Below are 14622 nucleotides of genomic sequence, written 5' to 3' on the forward strand. Positions count from 1 at the left end.
ACAAAACACTAGCACATGAACACAATTGAGCCAAGTTCTTCACCACCTTATAACAAGGATGGCCTTTCCTACAGTTTCCAATAACATGTTCTTCATTTCCATCTGAGACCTCATCAGAACGGCCTTTACTATATTGCTACCAGCATTCTGATCATGACCACTTAGGTAATCTTTAGGAAGGTCGAGGTATCTCTATAACTCTTATCTTCTTCTGGGCACTCACAAGAATTTCCCGTAATGCTCTGTTCATGGCAATATAGGCTTTTTCTAGAATTCACTTCCAAAGTCTTTCTGCCTCTACCCGTTACCTAGTCCCAAAGCCGCTCCCACACCTTTAGGCATTTGTTACAGCAGCACCCCACTTCTCAGTACCCATTTCTGCCTCAGTCACGTGTGCTGCTATGACCAAATACTACACACTGGGTAACTTATAAACAACGGAAATTTATCTCTCACAGTTCTGGAGGCTGGGATGTCCAAGGTCAAGGTGCCAGCAGATTCAGTGTCATTCTCTGCCTTTAAGATGGCACCTCTTGTGACATCCTTACATGGCAAAAGAGGTGAGTGAGCTCCCTCAAACCTCTTTTATGAGAGTACTAAGCTCATTGGCAAAGGCTTCACCTTCATGATGTAATCACCTCCTAAAGGCCCCACTTCATAATACTATCCCATTGGAGATTAAGTTCCAACATGAATCTTGGGGGGACACCAACACTCACACCATAGCAGCCTCCCTGTTGCAGCTCCAGGCCTTCTCCTTCTCTCCCCTCTGGGGCCCCCCTTACACCCTGTCCCACTGGGCCTTTGAGATCACTCCTCCCCTGTCTCTCTGGGGGTTCCTGCTCTCTGGGTACCCCCTGGAACCCCACTGTGCCACACGCTTCTGCCCTAAGCCATTCTCCTTTCCCCTGTATGTGTTCCAGCTCAGCTCACCACTTCCCACTGTGGTGTGTGATATGCCCCTGACCTCGCCTCCCACCTGACACCCCCCAGAAAGGCCCCTGCTGGGCATCTGCAGGCTCCTCACCCTGCCGGGGGCCAAGCTGAGCCTTGTCTTCCCTCAAACCTGCTCTTACTCCAGCCCCTCTGTGGCCAGGTTGGGCCCATCATTCCCAGCCATATCTTGGGCTCACCCCTCCCCACCCATCACTGGCCCATATTGTGGAACCTGCCCCCTTCCCAGGTTTCCAGCCAGCTCAGCCTTCTGTCCTCACTTCCAGACGGATGTGAGGAAGGCAGGATCTGGTCTGCAACCTTCCCTTCAGGCTCTGAAAATCCCAGCAATTTCTAAACCACTCACGTTTCAGGATCTCACCTGTGTACCTTTGCTGTCCCCTTCCTGGAATGCTTTTCTCACTCCCCAAAATTCCTCTTCTGTTAGACAGCTGGCGGGGGGGGGGGGGGGCACTTCGTCTAGAAAGCCTTGCTGGAAGGAAGCCCACTCCCGGTGGGGACCTCCACACCTGGAGGCTGGTCTTGCTCTCCCAGCCCTTGTCTGAACCCTCAGGTAGCTCTCTGGGCTGACAGCGGTTCTCTTGTTTATCTTCTTCCTCTCTTACATTCCTCTCCACCTTTTTTTTTTTTTTTGAGACAGAGTCTCACTCTGTTGCCCAGGCTAGAGTGCCATGGCGTCAGCCCAGCTCACAGCAACCTCAAATTCCTGGGCTCAAGCAATCCTTCTGCCTCAGCTTCCCGAGGAGCTGGGACTACAGGCATGCGCCACCATGCCCGGCTAAATTTTTCTATATATTTTTAGTTGTCCAGCTAATTTCTTTCTATTTTTAGTAGAGACGGGGGTCTCGCTCTTGCTCAGGCTGGTCTCGAACTCCTGAGCTCAAAGGATCCACCCGCCTCGGCCTCCCAGAGTGCTAGGATTACAGGCGTGAGCCACTGCGCCCGGCCTCCACCTTTGTTTTTAACCACGAATGACCTTCTGCCACATCCTCTCCCCATGTCTCTCCCCATCCTCCACAATGCCTCTCAAAACCAGGCGGGACACTGACACAACGCCATCCATCAGGAGGCGGCTCCAACCTCTGTACACGGCCAATAAGGGTGCGCCTCGGAAGGTGGGATCCTCTTGCAGGTGAGGCGGAGAAAAGTGAACGCCAAGAGGCTGGATGGCAGGACCAAGCTTTAGGATTCGACACAGGATTTATTCCAAAATCTCAGTAAACGGGGAAAGAAGCTAGCACCTTTTCACATCGACTGTGTTCGGCTGTTCTTCCCAATACCCAGCAGGGGGCGCACGCCTTCCAGGGGCACCGTCTGCTCTAAAGGAAGGGGTGAACGAGTGAAGGCTAGGGAATGAGTGAAGGCTAGGGAATGAGGGAGGGAGAGAATGAGTGAAGGAGGGAATGAGTGAGTGAAGGAGGGAATGGGAGAGGGAGGGAGGAATGAGTGAGTGAAGGAGGGAATGGGGGAGGGAGGAATGAGTGAGTGAAGGAGGGAATGGGGGAGGGAACGAGTGAAGGAGGGAATGAATGAGTGAAGGAGGGAGGGAATGAGTGAGTGCAGGAATGAATGAATGAAAGAGGGAGTGAGGGAGGGAGGGAGAGGAGGGAATGAAGAAATGAACAAGGGAATGAAGGAAGAAATGGATTTACACGGCGCGACCCTCGCCCAAAGGCGTTCGTTCATTTATTCACTCATTCGTTCAATCGTCCATCCCCGCAAGGCTCTAGGAGTCGCGTCAGAGCCGGCGCCACCTACACCCGCGGTCGCCCCCCGCCCCCGGGTCCGTCGCCCTCGGCCGCGAGCAGCCCGGCTGCGCCTGCGCGGTGCCCACGTGACGACCGAGGCCCCGCCCCGCCGGCCTTGCGCTTGCCCCGCCTGCCGCCTCCCGCGTTTCGCGAGTGCGGCCTCAGCTTCGGCGGCACCAGGTCAGCCGCGAGGCGTGGGCCGGGCGGGGCGGGCCGGGCGGCTGGGAGCGCGGGCGGCAGGCTGCAGGGGGGCGGGCGCGGGCAGGGGGCGAGCTGGCGGCGCGGGGCCCCGGGGCGCGGGGGCGGGCGCGGGCCGGAGGTGCGGGGGCGGCGCCCTGAGGAGAGCCCGCGGCCTGACGTGGCGGGAGCGCGGCCGGCGGGACCCCCGGGCGCGGCCGGCCGGGCGCTGGCGCTCAGCCGCGGGCGGGGTCCCGGGGTCCCGGGCGTCCGCGCCGCTGCGGGCTGCGGGCCTTCTCGCGCCCGGGCAGGCCTGTTGCCTGCGGCGGCTCTCGCGCGGCCTTCCCGGCGGCGACCCTTGGGCGGCGCGGCGCCTCCTGCAACAGGCGGGCGGGTCGGGCCGGCCCCACCGCCCGGCCGACCTCGGACCTCGGCCTGCAGGGCCCGAGTCTCCGCAGCCGGGGGCCGGGCCGGGGCCGTGAGAGCCCGGCCTCACCCGCTCGCCCGCTTTGCTGAGGGAAGTCGGCGACCGCGCTGTCAGTGCAAAATCGCCGGATCGCAAAGTGTCGGCTGCCAGTTCCCTTTTATTGCGTTCCGGGCGGACCGACCAGAACCGAGCTGGGGCCGCAGCGCGGGCGCCTCCCCTTCTGCCCGGGCCCCCTGGCTCCGGGGCTCGCGGGGGCCGGGCCGGGCGCAGAGATGCCCCGGTCTGCTCTCTGGGAGGTCCGTCCCGGAGCGCATCCCCCTCGGGAAACTGGGACCCACCCACCCCTCCCCCACCCCCGGACCCTTTGCCTTTGTCGCAGACCTTAACTTTCCGTGGCCAAGCCTGGGGCTCGCCGAGGGCAGACTGCGCGTTTGGGGCCCTTCAGAGACTGGGGGTATGTGCTCGGGAGTGGTGTTGACTTGAAAATGCCTCTCAAATGCTTCCGACGGTCACCTGTGAGTTCATAAAAATTCCTCTTATGTCCTTCAGTTTGTACCTACTGGGGACATAAAACTTCTTTCCTGCTCCCCCCTAAAGTTTTGAACAGCTCAGACCGGAGGGATCTGCTGATAGGACTAGAATTGGGGACTGAGGGAGACTTAATCTAGGGAAGGACTCAGGACAGAGTAACTTTGTGTCAGATGAAAAGGGGGACACGAGGGTGCCGCTGAGCGAGCTCTTAAGAGCATGCTTTATCTGAGGAAAACAGGCCTTGGGAAGGAATCACAAAGGATGTGCTACATTTGGACTTTTTTTTATCTTTAAAAGTGTCAGTTATATTAATGTAGTTATACTCTGAAATGCCGTTTTTCATCTAAATCAGCAAAGATTAAAAAGAAACACTGTTGGTAAGCTAGTGGTCAGGTTCCCATACTTTGATGGCGGGAGAATAAACTGGTACAACCTCTATGGAGGGCACTTTGATAGTGTCCATTAAGATGACAAATCCAGTTATGCATTAAAGTTAAAATGACCTGGAAGTTGTGTATCTAGGAGATTTTCCTCAGATATCTGCTGTGTGTGTGGCATATTTAAATGATTTTGTGTGTACAGCTATTTGCAAAAGCAAACAATTAGAGGAAACCCAGATGTCTCTCACTGGGATTGGTGAAATAAAATATATTGATTCATACAGGGGACTACAGGAGGGGTGTGAAGTTGTGCAAAAGCTGGTAAAAAGGGGGAAAGAATGTTATAGATCGATAGGGTCACCTGAGATTCTGTGTGTGCCTTCTGGAAGAGGAGGCAGGGAGGTGGAGTAGTAGCTTCCTCTGGGAGAGAATGTGGTTGGGGCATAGATGGGAAGGCAACTGGAGTTTTATGATATCCTTTTTTTGCCTTTTGAATTTGAATCACGTGAATGTATTACATATTGGAAAATACATGTGAGAATTTTTTTACTAAACATTTCAAACCAACAGGAAAGTATAGGGAATAACAGATCCCTGTCAGGTCTTTTTGTGGCTTGTCTTACATGATTTTTGTTTTTTTTTGAAGTAATGAAACATTCCCTTTTTCCATCCTGAAGAAAATTGTGACTCAGAATTTGACATTTATCATTCCTATGAAGGTGTTTATGCTGTTTTATATTAATACCGTGATACCTATCTATAAACAATATTAGACAATATTATTAGTGTGTTTTCAAACTTTTTGTAAATGAGATTGTACCATACATATTCTGCAATTTTCTGTTTTTTCTCTGCATGGCTTTGAGATTTTTTTCCACTTTGATGACTACAGCTTGAGTTCCAGTTTGCTCATTTTAATTGTTGCCTCGTGTTCTGTTGAATCTCTGTGCCATGACAGTGCTGCTGTATGTGTGGTCTTAGGTGTTGTTGCACTCTCTGCTGTGCTGCTTCACAGCAGGGAATTGGTTTACTTTTCTTCACACCTGCTCCCCAGCGCACTTTGTTAAATTGTGCATGGTAAATGTGCTTTGTCTGCTCAAGGAAGTAGTCTTCCTGTTTTTCTCAAGATGGCAGAGGTCCTGCTGTGCTCACAGCAGATAAGGACTCTGGTGGGGGGTTGTCATCTGTTGGGGCAGTCAGTCCTCATGGTCACCCCTAGAAAAGGAGGCCCTCGTGGCCATGGTGGTGATGAGGAAGCTGAGGCTGGGATGTTTGAGCCAAATGCCCGGAGTCTGTGGTCAGCAAGCGGTACAGCCAGCCTTGGGGGCTTTGAGATGTTTGTGAGTTAAAGCCCCAGCCCTTAGGAAACCTGAATCTCCTTGTGGGTAGATTAGACAAGTTTGAGTGGTGAAGCATGTTTGTTGTATTCTTGATACAGTGATGGAGAAGCAATTGAGCAAGACCTTGACCAATATGCAGTTATGAGAGACAGAAAGGTATAGGTGGGAGGTTGAAGGTATTCAGAGGATGACAGATATCCCTTTTAGTTTAAGGACTAGTGACAGGACAGGGGAGGAAAAGCCTGAAGGAGAATTTCAGGCAGGGTCACAGGAGCCCTGAGCAGGAGGCAGCAGGGAGCCAGCACTTGAGAAGTCAGATGGTGCACTCACAGGGGCATTTGGGGACCTCCATGAAGCCTGGGGATGAGGCAAGAAGTAGGGAAACTGGTTGGGGCTCATTGCTGAGGTGTGACCCAGAGTGGTGGCCTTGGAGGAGTAGGGGGTGGCTGTCAGAGCTAGGGGAAAGGAGAAGGAATCAGAACTAGAGGGTCTGTCTTATAGGGCACAGGGTTAGAAAGGAGAAGAGATAACTGAGATCAAGAGGTTTCCAATGTGGAAATAGTAGTTGTACAAATAACAAAAATAGACCAGTTGGAGGGCTACTGGCTGGATTAGGCAGTGAGCTGGAGGTGTAATTGGGAATGCAGGCTCTTGGGAAAAAAGAGTGGGCTGGAACACGGTATATTGGATGAAAGGAAGAGATCTAAAAAGAGGGAATTGCTGTAGGGCAGAGTTTCCAGGCAAGAGAGAATCCTAAGCAAGAGGTGGCCAACATGAGACACATCTCAGCTCTTGCCGTCTCTGGGGCTTTGTTGAGAAAGACCAGTCAGTCCAGGGTGGGTGTTGGGAATGAGTGGGTGGCAGAGGTCCCAAGTCCATGAGGCAGATGGAAGGGAGCAGGCACAAAGATGGGAAGCAGTAGAGGGTCCAGAGCAAACAGGTCCAGGAGGAGGTGGGGGTGCCTCTGAGCCTCAGTAGTGAGAAGAGAGACCTCTTCTTTTTGGCAAGTTTTATATTAGGATTTTTTTTTTTTTTTCATTTTTTTCTTTTTCTTTTTATTTTTTTTCTTTATTCTTTCCTTTCTTCTGTCTTTCTTTCTTCCTTTTATTTGAAACAGAGTCTCACTCTGTTGCCTGGGCTAGAGTGCAGTGGCGTCATCATAGCTCACTGCAGCCTCAAGCAAGTCTCCTGCCTCAGCCTCCTGAGTAGCTGGGACTACGGGCGCACCACCATGCCTGGCTAATTTTTTTCTATTTTTTGTGGAGACAGGGTCTTACTGTGTTGCTCAGGCTGGTCTTGAACTCCTGGCCTCAAGCAATCCTCCCGCCTCAGGCTACTAAAGTGCTGGGATTATAGACATGAGCCATTGTGCGCAGCATATTTTTCATTTTTTACTTTTAAAGATACATGGTCATGTACCACATAAGAATGTTTTGATTAACAGTGGACCAGGCTGCATATATGATGTTAGTCCCATAAGATTGTAATTCCATATTTTTACTGTACTTTTTCTGTTTAGATAAACAGATACTTATCATTGTATTAAAAACTGCCCACAGTATTTAGCATTGTGATATTGTGAAATATGTATTTTGTTTTCATCCCATTTCCTGGCATTCAACTCCTAAAATCCTTGGAACCTCCAAAGTGATGTCTTTTTGTATGTTGGCCAGCAGCCCCTGGGAAGCTTCAGGAGTGGGGCTGGTCACAGGAAAGACCAAGGCAAGGTTAGAGGGTTGGGATTTTCAGCCCCACCTCCCAGCCTCCAGAGAGGAGAGAGGGACTGAAGTTAAGTTGATCACGAGTGGTCAGTGACCACCAGTGGTCATGCTTATGTAATGAGCTTCCATAAAAACCCCAAATGACTGGCTTTGGAGAGCTTCTGGATGGCTGAATATGTGGAGTTTCCTGGAGGGTGGTGCTCCTGGGAGGGCACAGATGCTCTGAGCCACTTCCCACGTGCCTTGCTGTGTGCATCTCTTCATTTGTGATATCCTTCATAATAAATCAGTAAACGAAAGTGTTTTCCTGAGTTCTGTGAGCCGCACTAGCAAATTAATTGAACCTAAGGAGGGGGTTGTGGGAGCCCAAGTTCCATAACCCCCTCCTTAGGTTCAATTAATTTGGGCTTGCAGTTGGCATTGGAAGTTGGGGAAAGTCTTGTGGGGCTGAGCCCTCAACCTGCGTGGGATCTGACACTGTCTCCAGGTATGTCGTGTCTGAATTGAATTGGAGGACACCCACCTGGTGTCTTCTGCAGAATTGATCCCTTCCTTGTTGGTGGGGAAGCCTCCCCTCCCCACCCCCGCACACATTTGGTCACAGAAGTCTTCTGTGTTTATTGTTGTGTGAGAGCAGAGGACAATTGCTGGTTTTTCCACTCAGGAGTACAGTAACGTGCTATATAGGTTTGTAGCCTAGGAGCAATACCATGTAGCCTAGGTCCATAGTAGGCCATAACATCTAGGTTTGTGTAAGTCCACTCTATTTCATATGGTAGTTTTAGTTCTAGTAAGGGAAACCAGAAAGGAAAAAGTACACTCTATGATGTTTGCATAGTGATGAAATCAGCTAACAGTGCATTTCTCTGAACGTGTCCTTGTTCTGAGTGATGCATGACTGTGGTAGGTAATTGGAGAAAACACATTTTGGGGAGAGCAAAGTGGGGCGACATGAGGCAGAGAAGGCAGATGTTCACATCTTGTAGCTGACAGGCTGTGCTGTACCCACAGGACGTGCAGCTTGGCCATACCTGGTGGTGCAGGACTGGCCACTCCCTGGCCCTGGGTGGCTAGCTGTCCACAGTGGCTTCTGGTTGGTCCATGGCAAAAGTCTGTTTACAGTAGGTTTGTCTTGCCAGTTGGGTTTCTGAGGCTCCCAGTGAAATCAGTTTGCATTTTTTGTGCATGCCTACTCAATTATTGGAAGGTAACTTTCAATTGAAAGCATGATGCAGATGAACTTGAATGCATTAGGCCCAGTCCAAGTTAGTGTGCTTGATTCTCCGAATCTCAGTAAAGGAAGGTAGTTCTAGAAACAACCCTCCCTGCCAGCCCCCACCTCCAGACCCCTGTGTCTGGGTCTCCTGGCATTTTTATGCATCCATTCTTGCCAGGGGGAGCCCAATTTTGTTCTCTCTCAATGAGAGAGTGGAAGAGCTCTTGAGAACCTGGTGTGTGCTGGTGCTTTATGTTCATTATTTTACCAGTTTTAGAACACCCCAATGGGGTGGGTGCTTTATGTCCCGTTTTACAGATGAGGGACCAGGGGCAGCTCAGGTTGGTCATATTGTAAGTCCATGGTGGAGCTGTGCTTCAGCCTGGGTCAGTCTATCTCCCAAAACCCTTCTGTTTAACTGTGATGCTGAAGGAGAGAAAATGTGATTACGGATCTTGGGGATGAAGGGGTACAGGTCATTAGGAAGAAAGCCAAACTGGACCAGAGGTGGGAGGAGAGAAGGAGTTAGGGGGCTTGGGATCCCAGGCAAAGCACAGGTGAGCTAGTGGGAGGCACAGGAGCATGGAGAGCAGCAGGTGCCGCCAGCCCATGCACTATAGGGGTGCTGTCTGCCTGCTCACTCCCTGTCCCCTGTCTTGCCAGTTGACGGGCCGCGGTGGTGAGGGGTCTTGTGGCTACCAGGATGGCAGAGGAGCAGGAATTCACCCAGCTGTGCAAGTTGCCAGCACAGCCCTCCCAGCACTGCATCAACAACACCTACCGCAGCGCGCAGCACTCCCAGGCCCTGCTCCGGGGGCTGCTGGCTCTCCGGGACAGTGGGATCCTCTTTGACGTCGTCCTAGTGGTGGAGGGCAGACACATAGAGGCCCATCGCATCCTGCTGGCTGCATCCTGTGATTACTTCAGGTGAGTTCCCTACACATGTTTTTATAAGGAAAATAACGGGTATCCTAGCTCCAGTAGTAAAGGTGGTGGCAGGGGAGAAGGGGATGGGTATATTCACACCTAATAGGTGCAGTATGCACTGTCTGGGGAATGGACATGCTTGAAGCCCTGACTCGAATGGGGCAAAGGCAATATATGTAACCTAAACGTTTGTACTCCCCGTAATACGCTGAAATTAAAAAAAAAAAATGGTGATGGCACTGACAGTGGCCGGTCTCCTGCTCACCCAAGGGCCTCCCCCGCTGCTGATTGTGGCGACCTGGTCAACAAGCATGAGAGACAGAAGAGGTCCTAGAGTTTGTTTTTCTTTCAGCAGTCCTGTCTCTTGGGCATATTCTCTTTTTTCTTTTTTAGAAAGATACCATGCTTGGCTTTACTCGTAATGTGTTTTGTAAAGTGAGTTTGCTGCTGCAAATACGGTATCTACGCAAATACGGTGTAAAACAGATTTTCTTTCTACGTTGCTCTGGCTTCCATCCTCACCCCTAATGTTTTCATTTTGAAAATTTTCAAATCTATGGAAAAGTCAAAGGAACAGTATGATGAACACCTGAATGCGAATTGTTAACACATTGCCACATTTGTTTTCTCTGGTTTTATACACACATACCTTTTTTTAAGACACTATGACATTTTACCCCTAAATCTTTCAGCACTCTCCCTCTTCTTGTGATACCAGTGGAAAGTTAGAAGGGCCACGTGAGCCCTGGTCACTCCTCTGGGACCCTGAGGGTGCTGAAGCCTGAGGCCAGGTGTTTATTGCTGTATCTGCATTGTCTGCACAGCTACATGATGTTTAGGATAGCCCCTTCCCTGGGCATCCATGTTTTGGCTAACACCTCTCAACCCTCAGTATTAGCCTCTGGCCCTCTCAGTAGGCTCTGTGGCCCCTGTGGCATTTCTCATGGCCTCCTGTGTGACCCCATCCTAGCAGTTGGCACATTAGGAGGAACTGGTGGCTTATCTCTCTCACCCAGTGGGCTGGAATTTCTTTCCTATCCCTTAGTGCCTACCACATGGTTGTCACATAGATAAACAATAGCAAATCAGTACACCGTCTCCCCTGTTGCATGTACTGCTCTGCACCCCAAGAGGTGGTCTCCCAACCTCATTTCACATAGGTGAGATGAGGCTTAGAAGGAGTGAGGGCCTCCCATGGCTCCCAGCAGGGGCAGGATGGGACAAAAAGCTCAAGTACTTCCAGTCCAGATTCTCTTTGATAATTCTTGTCATCAAGGCTTGGTTGTAGTTCTCTCACTCTCCATTTTTTTAACTTTAGGAACTATTGAGCAAAATGCTTCCTTATGATTTAAGTGCCTCCTGTCTCCAGAGGGAGTTTATGGAGAATATGACCCAGTGGTGGCTTGATGCAGACATGTCCAGGGCCAGCAGAGTCCTTTCAGTTCACTGGGGGGTTCGGCTGAGGCCTTTAATAAGCTTTAAGATGACATACAGGACAGTGGGCAGGGTGGGGAGCTGCGAGCCACCTGTAGGGGGGCTTAGGGCTTGTGAGGAGAGGCTGGCAGGGGGTTGTGGAGCCTGTGGGACCTCCTGGGCTCCCTCTCCCAGCCTTTCAGGCCAAGCTGGCTGTGACTGTCAGACCACTCTTCTTGAAAAGAACAGTATGGACAGTATTTGAATTATTTTGTGAAGAACAGAAGTTGCTTTTGAGATGTAGGGTTTGACTTCACCTGCAGTGCTGCCCCAGTGTGTGGTGGTGCAGGGTTGAGAGCTGCTGCCTGAGGCCTCGCATGGTCAGAGTCTCCTGGCACCGAGACCTTCCAGGAGCCCCCCTTTCCTTGCCTCTTCTCCCTCTGGTTGCCTGGTGTCCTCTTGAGCCAAATCCACTGTGGTCCTGACATGCTCTGGGCCTTGCTTGCCTCTGTGCTCTTGCTGTTATTCTCACAGCCTGTGCTGCCTTTCTCTGCCTTTTGTGCTGTGTGGAATTTTATCTTCCTTCCAGGCTCACCTGAGGTGCTTCTTCCTGTGAGGAGCCTTCTGTAATTGTCGCTCGCCTTTTCCCAGGTGGAGGGATGGCAGTTTCCTCCCCACAGAATGCTGCTGGCCCCTGGAGGGCAGAGAGCTGTCCTGTCCTCTCTTTGGGCAGAGCCCTGCTGCAGGAAGCCTCCTTCACTATTCCTATGCACTCTGTGCATGGTTTAGGAATGGGATGGTCAGACAGCATCCTAGGTCTTCTTTTTTTGATTTTTGTTAATACATTTCTACTGCCCATCTCTTGGCAACCTTGGCCCAGCACTTAACTGCTTACCTCGTAGGCTCTGAGCTGCTTCCTCCTCTATTCCTGGACCCTTATGGTCTGAAGGACCCAAGGGCTCTGTCCTTTTTTTTTTTTTTGAGACAGAGTCTCACTTTGTTGCCCAGGCTAAAGTGAGTGCCGTGGCATCAGCCTAGCTCACAGCAACCTCAAACTCCTGGACTTAAGCGATCCTACTGCCTCAGCCTCCCGAGTAGCTGGGACTACAGGCATGCGCCACCATGCCCGGCTAATTTTTTTTTTTTTTTTGTATATATATATTTTAGTTGTCCATATAATTTCTTTCTATTTTTAGTAGAGACGGGGTCTCACTCTTGCTCAGGCTGGTCTTGAACTCCTGACCTCGAGCGATCCACCCGCCTCGGCCTCCCAGAGTGCTAGGATTACAGGCGTGAGCCACCACGCCCGGCCGGCTCTGTCCTTTTTATACAACCTCTTTGGATCACCTTGTTCCTCCCTCAGTTTTCATGCCATCTGTAAATTATAAAAGACTACTTTTCTCAACTCAGTGCTTGTGATTCTGAAATTTTGGATACAATTAATGGTTTTATAGAAAAATAAATTGATAGCACTTTCCCCCCAGAAGAGAGAAAAAGTTATATTCCCTACAAAAGCACAAAGCCCAGATGTTCCCCAGGGTAGCTGTGCCTTTTAGGAGCAGACGCCCATGCCATTTCAACTTTTTCAGAGCAGTTTCAGAAAAAGAAGGGAAGATCTCAAAATGTTGTACTGAAGTTACATAACATTGGTGTCAAAATTGGACAGACAGCCAAAACTCAGAAAGAAAACTACAGCTCATTTGTGAATGACCATGTGAAAATCCTCAGTGAGACCCTGGCACATGGAGTGCCACCATGCCTAATAGAACTTTTAGAGCAGTAGTTCCCAACCCAGGTGGGCTTTGTTCTTGGAAGGAAAGATTAGTTCCATGCTAGGGACTCTTTCTTACAATGCATGGCATTAACTGATCAATAGCAACCTAGCATATATCTCTATACGTGTATATGGCGTATCTGCAGACGGGTGAGCAGGCTCGTGATTACATTCAGTATCCATTCTCACGGTTAAAAAACATTTTGAGTAGGTGAAAAGGGATTTCCAGTGAAGTATCATTTTATCCTGCCCTCCCACCACCTTCCCCAACCCCATAGTAACTAGTTTTTAAATGTTCCCATTCATCTATACACTGTTTCTTTTTGTAACTACTAGTCCACAATTCTGAAACCCCAAAAGCTCTGAAATTGAACTTTTTTTTCTTTTTTCTCCCTAAAAACTCTTTTGAAATATGAAATTGAACTTTATTTTTGAGATGGGGTCTTGCTTTGTATCCAGGCTGGAGTACAGTGGCACAATTATAGCTTGTGCAGCCTCAAGCTCCTGGACTCAAGCCATCGTTCTGCTTCAGCCTCCTGAGTAGCTGGGACTACAGGTTGGAGCTACCACACCTGGCTGATTTTTTTTTTTTTTTTTAGAGATGAGGTCTCACTATGTTGCCCAGGCTAGCCTGGCCTCAAGCAGTCCTCCGTCTCAGCCTCCCAAAGTCCTAGGATCACAGGTTTAAGCTACCACACCCAGCCTTAAGCTAAACATTTTAAAAAAATCAGTTTGATACAAATTCATTAAACCACAGAGCCTACTCCAAACTGATACGAAACTAATAATGTTTTTTATCCTACTTAGTGAGAGTCTTTATATATTTTGTTTTGAAAATAATAAGATGTTTGAATATGAGGTGCTGACCCAGGTCCTATGGGTGTGATCAGTTAATGCCATGCATTATAAGAAAGAGTCCCTAGCATGGAACTAATCTTTCCTTCCAAGAACAAAGCCCACCTGGGCTGGGAGCTACTGCTCTGAAAGTTCTATTAGGCATGGTGGCACTCCATCCTATATGGCATGTGTATACTATTTCTCACATTGAAAGCTGAATTCTGAAATACTAGGCTTCAAGGGTTTGTGTGAGAGATCAGGTGCCTGAACGAGCTGTCACTGGAAATGTTTCTACCCTCCTTCACCTTATGTCAGAGGCGGCACACTGGTGTGTCATTTTGTACCTTGTGATATCCTGAAGATCCAGGTACCAGTAGTAGAGGTACCCTCATTCTCTGTGCTGTACCCTCCACTTATTTGATCAGCCTCCTGCTGCTGGCTGCTGGGTACTTAGTGAACATCTTTTTTTTTTTAATTGTGATTTTAAAAAACACAACATGAAACTTACCATCTTAACCTTTTTTAACTGTTCAGTTCAGTAGTGTTATATATATTCACATTGTTGTGAAACAAATCTCTGGAACCCAGAACTTTTTCATCTTATAAATCTGAAACTTTTTCATCGTACAAATAGGAAACCCCCAGCAACCACCATTCCACTTTCTGTCTCTATGAATTTGACTACTGCAGGTACCTCTCTTAAGTAGAATCATGCATCATTTGTCCTTTTGTGACTGGCTTATTTCACTTAGCATAATATCCTTAGGGTTTATCCATGGTGTAGCATGTAACATTTCCTTCATTTTTAAGGCTGAACAGTATTCCATTGTATGGATACACCATATTTTGTCTATCCATTGATGGACACTTGGATTGCTTCTACCTCTTGGCTGTTGTGAATAATGCTACTATGAACATGGGTGTACAAATACCTCTTTGAGACTCTGCCTTCAAATTCTTTTGGTTGTATACCCTGAGGTTGGAATGCTGGATCAGATAATTCTGTTTTTAATTTTTTGAGGAACCACCATAGTGGTTACACCATTTTACATTCCTACCAACAGTGCACAAGGGCTATAGTTTCTCCACATCCTCACCAACACTTGTTATTTTCTGTTTTTTTAAATAGTGGCCATCCTAATGGATATGAGGTGTAAACATCTTTTTAAAATTTTTC

General features: G+C 49.3%; 1 protein-coding gene across 3 annotated transcripts in view; it reads left to right on the top strand.

The window, feature by feature from the left end:
* The first annotated feature begins 2842 nt into the window (after window positions 1-2842).
* Window positions 2843-14622, top strand: part of KLHL22 (kelch like family member 22) — a 36796-nt gene continuing 25016 nt past the window's right edge. Inside the window, exons 1-2 of one of the 3 annotated variants that reach the window (XM_069496707.1) lie at window positions 2843-2882; window positions 9158-9421. In XM_069496707.1, the coding sequence (XP_069352808.1) occupies window positions 9198-9421 (224 nt within the window). In that variant the 5' untranslated portion in view covers window positions 2843-2882; window positions 9158-9197. Of the gene's footprint in view, window positions 2883-3191; window positions 3761-9126; window positions 9422-14622 lie in introns of those variants that run through there. The other 2 variants (XM_069496709.1, XM_069496706.1) reach the window with 2 other exon arrangements.

This window comes from Eulemur rufifrons, chromosome 21 (genome assembly GCF_041146395.1).
Source record: "Eulemur rufifrons isolate Redbay chromosome 21, OSU_ERuf_1, whole genome shotgun sequence".
Taxonomy (NCBI): Eukaryota; Metazoa; Chordata; class Mammalia; order Primates; family Lemuridae; genus Eulemur; species Eulemur rufifrons.